General features: G+C 43.7%; 1 protein-coding gene and 1 long non-coding RNA gene across 3 annotated transcripts; one reads left to right on the top strand and one right to left on the bottom strand.

Annotated features, from left to right (window-relative positions):
* Window positions 1–1567: 1567 nt before the first annotated feature.
* LOC310813032 lies at window positions 1568–4999 on the bottom strand. Its single transcript, XR_014554537.1, has 3 exons — window positions 4841–4999; window positions 3080–3172; window positions 1568–2507 (listed from the first exon to the last, which is right to left on the bottom strand). It is a non-coding gene; the product is annotated as an uncharacterized lncRNA (long non-coding RNA).
* A 443-nt stretch (window positions 5000–5442) lies between these two features.
* Window positions 5443–14012, top strand: LOC310813031 (transmembrane protein 50B-like). 2 transcript variants are annotated; one of them, XM_083681844.1, is made up of 7 exons: window positions 5443–5583; window positions 6112–6391; window positions 8179–8291; window positions 9249–9316; window positions 9459–9551; window positions 11507–11564; window positions 11703–14012. In XM_083681844.1, exons 2-7 carry the CDS (start codon window positions 6290–6292, stop codon window positions 11746–11748), a joined length of 480 nt encoding a protein of 159 aa, XP_083537970.1. In that variant the 5' UTR covers window positions 5443–5583; window positions 6112–6289; the 3' UTR covers window positions 11749–14012. The 2 variants fall into 2 exon arrangements, with proteins under 2 accessions (XP_083537970.1, XP_083537971.1); XM_083681845.1 differs by lacking the exon at window positions 5443–5583 and adding an exon at window positions 5709–5725.
* The last annotated feature ends 111 nt before the right edge of the window (window positions 14013–14123 follow it).

Below are 14123 nucleotides of genomic sequence, written 5' to 3'. Positions count from 1 at the left end.
AGTACGCCTGCTTCCCTTGAAGAGAGGGAAAGAAATACGTGAGAGAGAGAGAGAGAGAGGGAGAAAAAGAGAGAGAGTAAAGAGAGAGAGGTGGTAGGGGAAAATGGACATTCATCATAATTCGGCACCTTGACCTCCTGAGGCAATATTACCCAGAGACGCCAGACATCACGAACCTGTCTAATCCATGAGGAATTGGCAAAGTCTGAGATGTGACTGAAATCTAATTTCCACCAAGTGTACGTGTGTGTATGTGTGTGTGCGAGAGAGTGTGTGTGTGTGCATGTTTTATCCCTGTCATCCTCAAGGGAGCCCATTCTCTTGAGAGCGCATGGTTACAGGTACCCTAGAGAGAGAGATGATGATGATGATGATGATGATGATGATCAAAGGTATGAAGAAATGAGAGCACATGTTCTTGGTAATTAACTTAGACAGCATCCAGGAGAACCTTCCCCGCCCTGTCTAGTACACACACATTCACATGGACATGCACACTCACACGCACACACACACACAAACACCAAACACACACACCACGCACGCACACACACACACACACACACACACTGTTCTCACATCCCACCTTACATTTACAGCATAACTCACATCCCCCACCCCCACCTAACCTGGGATGCACATCCTCAGCCCAGACTTCCATTGTCTGAGGTTTTCATGCCTGATTGCCCTGCTGTACTGTATGTAAGATGACATCAGAGGCTTGCATTTTTTCTTGGATACTCTGCCTCTTTGTAGTGATGATGAATGATGACGGTGGTGATGATGATGAAGAAAAAATGTAATGATAAAAAATACTAATAAAACTACACTATCCAGGAGGGCAGCTGTTGACTGGCTACCTGTGGCACAAATCTGTCTCTCTCTATTTCGTTGCTGCTGTTATCTGTCAGCGCCTGTTTTCTCCTGTTTCTCTTCATTCTGATGCTGCAAGATAGGTGGCTAACATGGTGTGCTGTCAACCCCTCACCCGATATAGTTCATGTTCATATATATCTATATCTATATCTATATATATACAGTACCAGTCAAAAGTTTGGACACACCTTCTCATTCAATGGTTTTTCTTTATTTTTTAAAATGATCTTCTACATTGTAGATTAATATTGAAGACATCAAAATTATGAAGGAACACATATGGAATTATGTAGTAAACAAAAAAGTGTTAAACAAACCAGAATATGGTTTATATTTTAGATTCTTCAAAGTAGCCACCTTTTGCTTTGATGACAGCTTTGCACACTCTTGGCAAGTTTGTGTCCAAACTTTTGGCTGGTACTGTACACAGTATATAGAGGGAATGGAACTGGTGAAGTGTGGACCTGTGTGTGTGTGTCTGTGTGTGTGTGTGTTAGAGAGAGAGCACCTTACTGTGTGTGCCTGTATAGTATGCGTGAGAAAAAAAGAGTGACTGTGTGTGTGTGTGTGTGTGTGTGTGTGTGTGTGTGTGCGTGCGCGTGTTTGAGGCTTCAAAAGGTTTTTATTTACCAATTTCCACATATGTTAACCAAACCTCTATGCTCTGGTCCATGATGAAAGATAATGGACGTTATTCAGCCAGGGACAATGTTTTATTGAAAATCCACACATTCACAGTCAGATTTCAAGAACAAATGAGGGTAGCATTGACAACTGAAGGTTTTTTTGCCTCCGGCCTAAACAGTTCCTCCAGGGGGGAATTGGTGGTCAGGCCTTCATTCTCTTCGTTGTCCATAACTACCCTGTACTCTCCCTAACCTTTAACCAAGAAACCTCAGATAGCACAAGAGAGGAGCAGGAGGGTGTGTGTGTGTGTGTGTGTGTGTGTGTGTGTGTGTGTGTGTGTGTGTGTGTGTGTATGTGTGTGTGTGTGTGCGTGCATGCTGTTAAAACAGATTCAGAAAAAGAAAAAGAGAATGTTGCTCATCGTAGATCTACTGTATATCCAGAAAAACCAATGTGCAGCCCTGCCTGTAAGCCTCACAAGTCTCCACAACTGCCGAAGAAAGTCAATTCCATTAACACCGTCTGTGTGGTTGGTTGTTTTTTTTGCACCTAAGGTGTGAAAAAAACTGTTCTATTGACCGTGTGTCCATGGCAGCCATGGAGAGCAAGCATTCCCTTGTCAATTTGAATAACTTCAAGAAAACTGAACAAGATGGAACTATACAAGAAGTTCAGGGATGAAGTGGTTGAAAAAAAGAACGCTGGAGAAAGAATCATTTTCATAAAAAGGTGGGTTAGCGCTTTTCACCATTCAAAAAAAAGGTGCTAAATGGCTCCACTACACCCTTGATCATACTGGAGCTGTATAGTACAGAGTGTGTGATATCTCCTTCTCCCTACAGTCATGCTAGCCTCCGGCCTGTCATAGGTCTGTCTCCAGCCCTCTCTCTAACCTCAGGACCCACTCTGCTGTACTCTCAGGTCGGCTCCACACTCCGTTGGCACCGCCTTGAAGCCTGGCCCCACATTCTGTCCATCCCTCTGCATACTCTCCTCCTTCCATGCTGTGGAGACAGAGAGAAGGGGAGAGGGAGAGAGAGAAAGAAGGAGAAAGAGAGAAAGAGTGAGAGTGAGAGAGAGCTTTGAGTTTTAACACCGATTGTACCGATTGAGTCAAACACTACAACACATAACACCTTGTACATGCACATAGACAGGATTACATTTTATTCTCAGCATAACTCATAACTCTCCATAACTCTCGCCAGCCCAGAGGACAATCTGATGTGGATTATAGACAAACAAGAAAAGGAAAAGGAAACAAAAGAAATGCATTTTTCATATTGAAAACACGTGCAACATTTGCAAACATGAGTGCGTCTGTATAAGCATGAAAACAAACTCACACACACACACACACACACACACACACACACACACACACACACACACACCCACACACACACACAGAGCCACACGCACGCACGCACACAAACAACCCCCCCCTCCCCCCCCCACACACACAGAGCCACACGCACACAAACAAACAAACAACCCCCCCCCCCCCCCCCCCACACACACACAGGGGATCCAATTATTTAAGGAAGACTTTCATCCCTTCCTCTTTCCCACTCACCCTTGGCCTGACTACATGATGCAGTGGTGGGCTTCTCAGGCTGCTCCCCCCCCCTCACTGCAGCCCGGACCTTCCGCACCACGTACTGGCAGGCTGGGGACCACAACAACAACAAGAGGAATGGACGCTAACATTTTTATTGATTATTGGTGCACCAGGTAAAGTAGTCAAAGTCAATGTCAAAACATAATGACTTGAAACACTATGAGGCCATCCATTACGAGTCCAATTACAGTACATGACTACCACTGGAAGATTGAATACAGGATGAAAAGTGCAAGATGATTGGAAGCACTTGGCAGCTGCAATTGCTGTGTATTGTACTATAGTGAAGGCTGGTGGAGGTAGGAATTGGAAGACAGGCTCATTGTAATGCAAGGAATGGAATGACGAATGGTATCATACAGTTCCTCATTCCATTCCATGCATTATAATGGGCCCGTCCTCCCAATTTCTCCCTCCACCAGCCACCAGTAGTACAATACACAGCAATTGCAGCTGCCAAGTGCTTCCAATCATCTTGCACTACCAAGCAAATCTCAACATGGACATGATGAACATACAGTATTCTAGTCACTGTTCATCCGACTGTAACACCCATCACAACTAGAATTCTAGAAAACCTGTGATCTCTGTATAACCTTGAAAGCATGAATAACACTGGGGAAACCATAGAGATAGAGGTTTGATTATATGTTTCATCCTCTATGGGGGAAACCTTGACTTTTCTATGGTTCAGCCTTTGTTGTCATGACAAAACATAAATCATATAATGGTTGCATTGTTGGTTGGATTCAACTGAAGTGTTGGATAGACCATATAAATGGGATCATTCTATTTCTATGGAAGAGACGACCCTATTCAGGATGGAATGAATTAGAGATCACAATCCTATCATGTCTGTATAGGATGACAACCTTGGCAGGTCTGCTTGTGAGGCTTCTCTTTTTGTCTCTCAACATGACAGTATAGCCTATTATTCCACAGTCCGTAGAGTTGAATCTGTCTAGTGTCACCAGGGAATGCATTTGATTTGATTTAATCTTCCTGAAACTTTTCTTTACTACCGATAAAACCCACTCTCAAAATCTTCAAAACAATTGTCAGTCGCAGACATGACAACAATGAATGTGTCACTGTTGTGTGTCTTTGTTATGACAGTGTTATTAAGCTATTCTTACAGTAGGGCTTGAACAAGGCACTTTCCTGTGAGCAAAATAAAATAGTCATGAAGAACCTCGAGAGAAGACAGCTTGAATAGTGGAATACATTTCCCTCAAACAGGTCTCTTAAACTTGTCCTTCGGGCCTCTTTCAACATCAGAAATGTGCTAAATCATGCTTCAGTTGAAAACACTGACAAGGATACCTCTTAGTCAGTCAGTCCTGTTCCTGGTCCCTCACTGCACTTTGTTTTGACAGGCCTGGCAACTTAAAACTCCATCCTACATCAAACTGCATCTGTCCTCTTTTGAAGCTGTAAGACCTGATTACTGAACACTTGTTTTGAAGTAATCACCCAGGTGGAAAATTGAGCAGGGACTTGAGGATAAGAGTGAGAGGGGGCTGAGTGAAGGTTCTGATCTCTCATTTACTAGACAAGCAGCAGGGAAGTAAACTGTCAAGCCTCTGGGTGAACTCAGAATCATGGTGTTTATAGCCTACGTCCTATGGCTACGCTATTACATGCGACTATGTTGTTGCGATCAGACAGCCTGATGGATTCTATGATTAATTCTGATTATATAATAAAATAACTCACCATCGATGATCAGTCACACCATTGTACACAGATATCGTTACACAGCCTATTCTGTTATGTATTACTGTGTATAATAGCAAAGGTCTTCTTTATGTCTGTCTGTCTGTCTCTCTCTCTCTCTCTCTCTCTCTCTCCGGGAGTGTCAGCTGCGCCTGCTTCTCTTCCTCATAGAGAGTAGACCCCTCCTCCCCTTAGTCTCCTGACCCGCCCAAGGGCAGTCAGGCGGGCCAAGAGAGGGAGCATGGGGAGGAGTCTACACACATGAAATGTCTTCCTGTAACATTTTGCCTAGTACTGTAGCCAGCCCTGGCGAGAGGGGAGAGACCCAGAGTTCAGAGTTCATTGATGGTTTGATCATAAAATAGCGTTTGTTACCCTGTGTAACATTTAGTGACACCACCCCCTAGGTTGACATTGAGGCTAATGACGTGTGCAGTACATAGAAATAAGGTGCCAAGTGAGCATATCCATTTGATGAAAAACAAAAATAAGCTGTCAAAAACGGCATTGGTTATATTTTAGGATTTGGAGTAGTTGTGTTATTGTTATTAGAGTTATTTATTTTATTTGGGTATCCAGAGAGAGACAATGAAAGCGGGACGGTGACTTGACTGTGGAAGTTGATTGGATGGAGCTCTGAATGCCTTGCAGTGATTGGTTATCCCTCGACACTACATCTTGTTGTTATGTTAGCCAGCTCACTGCTAAATTGAAACCGAAACCATTAGCAAACCACTTGTAAGGTGAGCAACAGCAGCTATATTTTATGATCAGTCTTAAGATCTATTATCCAGTTTACGCGAACCCGTTATAGTAGCGATCTAGCCAGGCTAACTACTCGCTTTCGATCGAGGAACCTCTGCACTGCCTGAACAGCATTAGCTAGTGAGACAGTGCTAACGTGATCTAGCTAGCTAACCATCCTATTTGCAGTTGAATAATTGTCATATGTATTGTGTTGTTTTTTGTGTGTGGTGTCTGTTTTAACGTAAGACATGTAACAAAGTAATCGGCTTCTAGTTACTTAATATTCTATTCAAGTGTTGTTGACAAGGCGAACAAACAGTAGCTAGCTTGTAAATTAGCTAGTTTCTGTGATCATGGTCAACGTGATGCTCTCATGCTACTCTGTTGTTAGCTTTCCTAATTCAATAGTTGAGAAACTAATGGATAAAGTACCTTTGGGGTCGGAGCTAGAGGCCATTCGTGAATTTATAATCTGCCAGTACAGTACTACAGTAAAAAGATGCTCCCACTCCCTCTCTTTTCAGGACATACATAATTGACTGAGTGCCAATTCCAGAGGGCCAAGTCAAGGGCACAGAACCAGCCCAGTGCAGCAGCGGAAGGTAAATTAGCCATCAGAGGACCCAGGGGAGAACCCATACCTGTCTGAGAAGGACAGGCCAGACCAGAGAGACACACGGAGAAGGCTTTAGAGAGGGCAGAATGGCCGGGTTCTTGGATAACATCCGCATGCCGGAGTGTGAGTGCATTGGGGACTGGGGAGAGAGGAGAAACACTGTGGCATCCATCGTCTCTGGAGTTCTGGTAAGTGGATCTGGTAAGAGGATCACCTGACAAAGCACCTTGTCACACTTTGGCTGCTAAGGTTTCACCATACTGCATGTACTGTACCCACTGTACATGACTGAGAATGAGGAGAGTCAATATGGTTTGTGTGGCGATAATGTGGTCCATCCCTCACAGCATGTCTTTCTCGTGTGTGTGTGCGTGCGTGCGAAAGACTGATTCAGACCAGTAGTGTGACTCGGAGATTGATTGATTGATTAATTGGATTGATATATAGGAGAGATCTTGGGCAAGCAGAGGAGAGTTAGACTGTCAGAGAGATTTTGGCATGATAAGAGAGAGTCAGTCATGGCTAGGTTCCACATTGATTAGCCTGCACTTGATCATAATCAAGCCAACTTCAAATACAGTCTTGAGTCTGCCTCGATGCCTTGAGGCTTGTTGGATGTAATGAAGCAAAACTAGCAATGACACAAATTGGTTTCAATAATTAGCCAGATAAAGTAGCCTAGTATTTGGTTGTAATAGTTGGTTGGCGCTCGACCTAAACTTCAGATGAACCCCCCTGGCTCTTGGCAGTGCAGTGACAATAATAAAGAAGTAAGCCTACATCTGAACACCATGTTCAGATTGTGACTTTCAATTCCCTAATCAAGGCTGAGTGAACTTAACAGCCATCTTCTGTGTCTCAGTGAGAGCTCGTCTGGCTCAATGGCTCCTGTGTTCATGTCAATTATCACAAGTGGCTTGGAAAGCCTCTGCCGTATGGATTCTGCTGTGTTTCCTGGCTTTTCGTGTCATTTCATGTGATTGTCTCTGCGGGAGTCACTTCGGCCCCAGAGAGAGGCCTTAGACCAAGCAAATTGGCCGTCATTGTTGGAGAAAGATAAAAGGGTATAGTGTGTGTGTGTGTGTGGGGGGGGGGGGGGGGGGGGGGGTAGTAGAAGTAGCCTAAGGCTGTCCTGCTGCCAAGGGCCTTTTCATCCTCACATCTGAAGCCTCTCTCTCTATCTCTCCTTCTCTCTATCTCTCTCTCCTTCTTTCTATCCCACCCTCTCTGTCTCTCACACTCTCTCTCTCTCTCTCTCTCTCCTTCTCTTTCTATCGCCCTCTCTCTCTATCGCCCTCTCTCTCTCTCTCTCTCTCTCCTTCTCTCTCTCTCTCCTTCTCTCTCTCTCTCTCTCTCTCTCCTACTCTGTCTCTGTCTCTGTCTCTCTCTCTCTCTCTCTCTCTCTCTGTCCTCCTACTTTAAAGGATGTGTTGCAATCTACCCCGCCTCTATGTGACTTACTTCCTGACACACCAGGTGAACTGTGGGAATAGGCGTATACGTTGCAGCACACTTGTTACAGCAAGTCCTGCAGTCCAACTATCGGATTGCAGTTTATTTGGTGTACATTTAGACACACACACACACACACACACACACACACTAGCAAAGACTCAGTCAACCGTGTGTTGTGAGTTGTGTGTTGTTTATATTACAGCTCATGAATGAAGCGTGAGGAGGAAGCCTCAGAGAAAATCTCCTCTGCGGTTGGTTTTTGAAAGGCTGTCTAATGGAGCCTAACAGAGACAGGATGGCTGACGGCTCAGTGAAGTAACAGCACCTATTTAAATGAGAAGCACCGTCTCAGTCTGTGCTTAATGACAACTGTTAACCTGTAATTCTAACACCCCCCCCCCCTCTCTCTCTCTCTCTCTCCTTCTCTATCTCGCCCTCTCTCTCTCTTCTTCTATCTCTCTCTCTCCTTCTCCGTCTCTCTCGCTCTCCTTCTCCGTCTCGCCCTCTCTCTGTCTCTCAGTTCTTCACTGGCTGGTGGATCATGATTGATGCAGCAGTGACCTACCCGACACAGGAGGAGATGAACCATGCCTTCCACACCTGTGGAGTCTTCTCCACCATAGCCTTCTTCATGTGAGCACTCATATTAAATACACACATTAAATACACGCATTAAATACACACACTAAATACACACATTAAATACACGCATTAAATACACACACTAAATACACACATTAAATACACGCATTAAATACACACACTAAATACACGCATTAAATACACACACTAAATACACACATTAAATACACACATTAAATACACACTTATAATCCATGGGTACGTACTGGCACCCTGACTGTATCAACCTGCTGGTAATTACACCTACGCTTTTATCCAAAGTGACTTACATTGCTGTGAGTACATCCATTTTTCAGTATATATGGTCCCAGCGGGAATCAAACCCCCAACCTCAGCATTGTTAATGCATTGTTAATTGCATGCCCTACCAACTGGGCCACAGAGGACCACCTCTGTCCTCCTCTCTTCTCACACTGCCAGGAGAGTAATAACTGTGTGTGTGTGTGTGTGTGTGTGTGTGTGTGTGTGTGTGTGTGTTATGGAAATCTTTCAGTGAACAACAATAAACGATGTTTGGTCTCAGTTGAGAGTTTTAATGCATATAGAAAGTATTATACAACGTTGGTCAGCTGGATCAGCATTCCTCCACCAACAGTGTGGATTCAGATACTGATGCTGTGAATGAGGAGAAGACCATCCTTAACTCCAATGCTCATACGTCATAGGTCTAGGGGTAAACATATCTTGCACCTATTTGCTGATAAAGAAGCTGGGAAAGAAGCGTAGGCGTTGTGAGCCACTATCTCTAACCTCAGCCTGCAGTTAGGAGTGTTCCAAGGTCACATAACATCTTTGATGCAAGGAGAAGGAGCAGTCGGTTTTGGTTCTTCCTCAGTCACATAATTAAAAATAACAAAGTACATTGGGTCACAGAAAGGTCAATACATTTCAGTATAAAACTAAAACAAAATAGTACAAATATATTTTTTGCCATTACATGTGTTACAGGATCAATGCAGTGTCTAATGGTCAGGTGCGAGGGGACATCTATGGAGAGGGCTGTTTTGGCCGAACAGGTATGTTTATTATACTATGCTTCTAAAGCTGTTTCCTCAGCTTATTATGTTTTGTGTGTGTGTGTGTGTGTGTGTGTGTGTGTGCGTGTGCGCGCGTGCGTGTGCGCGTACGTGTACATCACCACTATGCGTTTCCCTGCAGGAGCTCGTCTCTGGCTCTTCATTGGATTCATGATGATGTTCGGTTCCCTCATCGCTTCCATCTGGATCCTGTTTGGAGGCTACGTGGTACCCAGTAAGTCTCCCCTCTTTCCTTCTCTCTCTCTCTCTCTTTCCTTCTCTCTCTTTCTTTCCTCCTCTCTCTTTCTCTCACAGAGGCTTAAGAAAGAAAGTAAGTCGATTTGATTTGACAACACCTTGCAATTCATAGGCTGACATTACGTCGGCTTGTCTTCCCTTGGTGAATCTCGAAACTAGGTAAACCTCAGCTGTGTACAAGAACCAAATGTCGTGGTAAAGAAATTATATGTTATTATTCTCCTGGCAGTGTTAGAAGAGAGGAGGACAGGGAGGTGTAATTATCTGCTGGTTGACCCCCCCCGATATGACTGCACTTGTCTCCCGGCAAAAGTCGAGTTTCAGTTTAAAAATATAAAATTCTCAAACAGAACTCAAAGCCCTATACAGGGCTCCGGTACCAACCCTCTAGTAACAGGTTTGGACCTCGGGGTCCGGTGTAGGTCGGTGGTGGTTAGATTCACTCCGCTGTTAACAGCCTAAAAATCCCATAGTTCCTCCATAAAAGCTTCCTTCACTCACTTCAAATGCACTGAAAGTCACCCCTATAAAACCGTGCACAGAAGCAGGCGACCTCTATGGTTGACGGCTGCTCTAACCTTAATGAGTGCCAGTTGGTGTGGTTGCGGATAAAAGATTTATCGGTATGGACAATATACCCAATGGAGGTAAAAATAAGGGGCCAGATATAACCTTTAAGATCCTATGATATCACACTCAGAACATGAATTAAAGAGAAATATAAAATAATAATACATTTCGGTAATGACAAGAGGAGCAAATTTCTCTCTCTCTCTCTCTCTCTGTGTGTCTATCTCTCTCTCTCTCTCTCTCTCTCTCTCTCTCTCTCTCTCTGTGTGTCTCTCTCTCTCTGTGTGTCTATCTCTCTCTCTCTCTCTGGCCGCTGGACTGGGAAAGATTAGTCTCTTGGTCTCTCCCCTGTCCATCTGAGTGCCCCATCATGTGTGATAGCTACACACCACCTGTCCTTATTCTGCTGCATAGTGTTGCTCCTTCTGTCACGTCAATACATACTGTTTACCATCTAGAACAGCCATTCACCCACGCATCAGCTGGTGACAGTTGGGTGATTTCAAACTCCATAGGTTCCATTTTTTTCCCCCTTCTGTTTGCCCCCGGCCTCAGAATCACATCTGGTGGTGGGTGGAGGGGGAGAAGACACCATAGGACGCTTCTCGCTTCAGTCCCCCGCACACATCAACGAATCCTTGTTGTTCTTAATTGTTGTTCTTTCTATCGTCTTCATCTGGAGCCTTTACCGTGGTCACTGTTCATTCCACCTCATTATTCTCTCAACACCCCGTGATTGACTGTCTTCAAAGTAGTGCCTCACTCTCCCTCCATCCCCCCCTCCCTCTCTCCCTCTCTCATGACTGTGGATGTGCTTGTTTGGATGGTTGTAGTGATGGTGTACATTTAGATCTAATTATACTGTCGTATTGTGGAGAGAAGGTTGATGTCAATCAAGTCGTCTGTTTACGGGTACGCCACCAAAGCATTCAACTCAAATGACGTCCTCGCAGGGGAACTGAGTAGGCCATTATGTCGTCCATGTTGTTGCTCCATTTTGAAGGAAGCGCACAGCGACGGCAGTGCAATCCAATCTCTTGTTTCGTTGGATTCCATGTCATCGTAAATTGCAAGAAAGGAAGCCTGTCGGCTGGAGGGCGAAGAGAGGACGTTTTCTAGGAACCCGGGCTGCTTTAAGGCCCTCCTGCTTCCCTATTGGCTGTTAGTGCCCTGTAGCACTAGATGGATGGCTGGCTGGGGTATTACCAGCTGGGTGTCGATGAAATCTTGGTGCGTGCTGAAAAAACATTTTAAGCAGGAACAACAACCCCAGAAGGTGTCATTGTCCTTGTCCTTCCTGTGTCATCCTCCATGCTTTTCTCTCATACCTGATTGTTGATTTGATCTCCCTTGTCTTCACAGAGAAGGAAGTGTATCCAGGACTGGCAGTGTTCTTCCAGAACGCCTTGATATTCTTCAGGTAAGCACAAGTGTGTGTATGAGTGTGTGTGTGTGTGTGTGTGTGTTTTACAGGATCAATGTAGTGTCTAATGGTCATGTGCAAGGGGAAGGAGGCCAGAGATGAAAGTGACTAAATTCCTCTTTGCTTTTTTTGCAGCACGCTGATCTACAAGTTTGGACGGACTGAGGACTTGTGGGGTTAGAGTGGCAGCATGCTGAGATATCTCTCTCACACACACACACACAGACACACACACACACACACACTCACACACACACACATTCACACTCACACACACACACACACACACACACACACACACACTTACCCCCTACCTGCAGGAGTGCACTAAGAGTACCCCTGTTTTTACCAGAGTGGAGGCCAACCCATTACAACCACTCAGCTGACAGCCAGAACTCGTCAGTAATGGTAGTCTCATAGCCTGTAATCAACCTCCCATTAATGGTGGGAAAGTGGGTCAACCTCACCTCCGCTGAATATCTTTGTTATATTCCGCTTTCTTTTCATTTACACTTTTAGGCTTTAGGATCTGAATGTCCTAGCATTTTTACATGCATGCATTATCCCGAAGATGACATTTTTTTTTAAAAATAACAAATTAATGTCTTTAAGCACCTACTTCTCTGTGTAATATGTGACTATTCAATGGCACTGTGTTGTCTGAAATGTCTTTTAACTGTTTGACCTTCAAACATTTTAGGGAGAGTATTTATCTAGACATTTTATTATCTTTGTTCTGTCCACAAGGGTGTCCTCTTTCCCAAAGGTCAACTGTATGTTTAGTTCAATTGGTTGTATTATTTTTCTTTTGCCCTTTTTTTTTTTTATTCATAATTTCCTGAAAAATATTTATTTATGTACATATACAATACATGTGTATGTGAATTGAATTATGAAAGCACATAATTATATCACTGGGGAACAAAGCAATGTTTAGTTGATGTATTTAAGCAACTCGCTGTGTATCCTTTTCCATAGATTAGTATTACATGCACTGGATTATATATTCTCAAAGACGAGCATTTTGGTGAAGTCTTTTTGCTACAGTAAGTCTCCCATATATTACGATCAGTTCCTGTTTGAAATGGTCGTTCTGTCTCAGGATTACTTGTTCTCAAAATCTTGTCCCTCAGCCTGTTTCTGTCTGAAACATTTCCTGTTTTTGTTTATGCTGTTCGTCCTAATCTGAAAATGACGAAGCATCTTTAAAGTGACAGAGGTATTTGTCATAGTTCTCTTAGTAAAAATCCCCCTCACTTTTAAGAAAGAACTCAGTATTTGACAAAACTATCATTCTCTTCAACATCTTGATACCTATCCAATCCTTTCCGATCTCCACAATTGTCCAGGGAGATGAGGCTCTGGGTTATATCTTGGCCAAGGCTTGTTGATGTCACAATCACACCCTCATATTGATACTCTCACGCAACAGCCCCAAGGCATGATGGGAAGTCACAGCTCTCCATACTGACATACACATAGACTGAAGAGAAGGGTCAAGCATGAGCTAGCTATGGGTCCAGCCAATAGAAGCACTTGGGACTTGCTGTAGTGTTGCTAGGGTCCAGCCAATAGAAGCACTTGGGACTTTCTGTAGTGTTGCTAGGGTCCAGCCAATAGGGACAGTTGGTACCTTCTGTAGTGTTGCTATCGACTACCTCATATCCTTCTGTGTGATCGCTATTCCATACAGCTGCCAAGTTAGTCAAACTGCCCTCAAAGAGAAAGTCCTCTTCCACATTACAAAGATGTCCCGTGTCTGTGTAAAGCCTGTTAGATGATAGTGTTAGGTACTGTATTTGAGAAAGGGAACACACATTTGGCAAGCGTTAGACCAGGATGAGGAAAAATGTTGTAGTCAGGTCTGAAGTAGCAGGTCTGAACTGTGTCTGACAGTGGCTTGTAAACTGGAGCTCAGGAGTTGTGGAGATGTTCAGTGTTTTTGCTGGCTGGTGAGTAGTTGTGAAATGTGTTCTGAAATTCACTACTTTGAAATGGATCAATTTAGCAGCGGAAAGCCGAACACAAAATCAGTGTGAACATTTTTTTTTTTTTAACGTTGGCAGATGCAGCTTGATGGTTCTAGTCTATTACAAATCAAAGGGATGGAAACACAGATGAATTTCGACTTGTTTGAACTCTTCACAGGGTCAGTTAAACCTCCTATGCTCCTATTAGGAAACTGCATCTGCACTAAACGTGGATGACCAGTGAATGAGAAGTCATTATGATGTGTTAGAATGGGAAACGTGTGCTCCGAATGATCACACTTCCATAAGGGATCTTTTTCAATCTGAAAAGGGAGTCATATTTTTCATGGAGTTTCTGATCTGCCAGCTTTTCATAGTAGTGCTTGGTCCATCGTTTCTTGATTTTCTTGATTTTTTTTCAATGACTGATGTTGAATACTGGTAATGTAACCCACTTCAATAAAAAACATTATTCAAATGACACGTTTAATATTTGCATTTATGAGTGATATCCAGGACAAATGTCGATGGGTATCATCAGGGTCCATTTACACTCACCGGCCACTATATTAGGTACACCTGTTCA

The sequence above is a fragment of the Argentina silus genome (assembly GCF_951799395.1).
Source record: "Argentina silus genome assembly, chromosome: 12".
Lineage (NCBI taxonomy): Eukaryota > Metazoa > Chordata > Actinopteri > Argentiniformes > Argentinidae > Argentina > Argentina silus.
The sequence above is the reverse complement of the archived record's forward strand: the minus strand, read 5'-3'. Positions and strand labels throughout refer to the sequence as shown.

Bases quoted from the DNA above. Each gene is read 5' to 3' on its own strand.
- LOC310813031 (XM_083681844.1), top strand. From the start codon at position 6,290: ATGGCCGGGTTCTTGGATAACATCCGCATGCCGGAGTGTGAGTGCATT. The intron at 6,392-8,178 runs GTAAGTGGATCT...TCTGTCTCTCAG, and splicing joins CCATCGTCTCTGGAGTTCTG to TTCTTCACTGGCTGGTGGAT. The intron at 9,317-9,458 runs GTATGTTTATTA...GTTTCCCTGCAG, and splicing joins GGGCTGTTTTGGCCGAACAG to GAGCTCGTCTCTGGCTCTTC.